The following is a 629-nucleotide window of genomic DNA, read 5'->3' as shown; positions in this document are numbered from 1 at the left end:
CACACACACACACACACACACACACACACATTATTTATCATTGTCAAGTGTACATCAGTGACATCACTAACTCCATACACACACTCACCATGATCTCGTCCTGGTTGCCGTGGTAACAGAAGGAGGGAGAAAAGACAAGAGGAACATGAATAAAGAGTCCAGCTCTCCACAGACCTTAAAGGTTAATGAAGTCCTTCTGATTCGGGACTCTCTCACACTTTCTGCAGACTTTGCCTCATGGAATTACCCACAATTCATAGCTTTGTGGTGTGAAGCGGGGAAAGCCCGGTCCACAAGAAGAACAGCGTGTTTATTAAATTAACACAGAAACATTATTAAGGACTTAAGATGAAACATAAAACGCATTAAATCAGATCAATACATGTATAGATTATATATCACACCTGGTTTATATAGAGTCAAAGATGCATAGGGTCAAAGAGTCCAAGGTTCAAAGAGTCCAAGAGTCCAAGGTTCAAAGGTTCAAAGAGTCACAGAGTCCAAGGTTCAAAGGTTCAAAGAGTCCAAGAGTCAAAGGTTCAAAGGGTCCAAGAGTCAAAGTTTCAAAGGGTCCAAGAGTCAAAGGTTCAAAGAGTCCAAGGTTCAACGGTTCAAAGGGTCAGAGAGTC

General features: G+C 41.7%; 1 protein-coding gene across 1 annotated transcript in view; it reads right to left on the bottom strand.

The window, feature by feature from the left end:
• Window positions 1–11: 11 nt before the first annotated feature.
• LOC116377820 (dynamin-1-like) overlaps window positions 12–629 on the bottom strand; it is a gene marked incomplete at its 5' end in the record, with an annotated part of 9920 nt that continues 9302 nt past the window's right edge. The window contains one exon of the mRNA XM_031839561.1: window positions 12–100. Coding sequence (XP_031695421.1) covers window positions 44–100 — 57 coding nt within the window. The remainder of the gene's footprint in view (window positions 101–629) is intronic.

The sequence above is a fragment of the Anarrhichthys ocellatus genome, unplaced genomic scaffold (genome assembly GCF_004355925.1).
Source record: "Anarrhichthys ocellatus isolate YVR2014 unplaced genomic scaffold, GSC_Weel_1.0 scaffold1714, whole genome shotgun sequence".
Taxonomy (NCBI): domain Eukaryota; kingdom Metazoa; phylum Chordata; class Actinopteri; order Perciformes; family Anarhichadidae; genus Anarrhichthys; species Anarrhichthys ocellatus.
The sequence above is the reverse complement of the archived record's forward strand: the minus strand, read 5'-3'. Positions and strand labels throughout refer to the sequence as shown.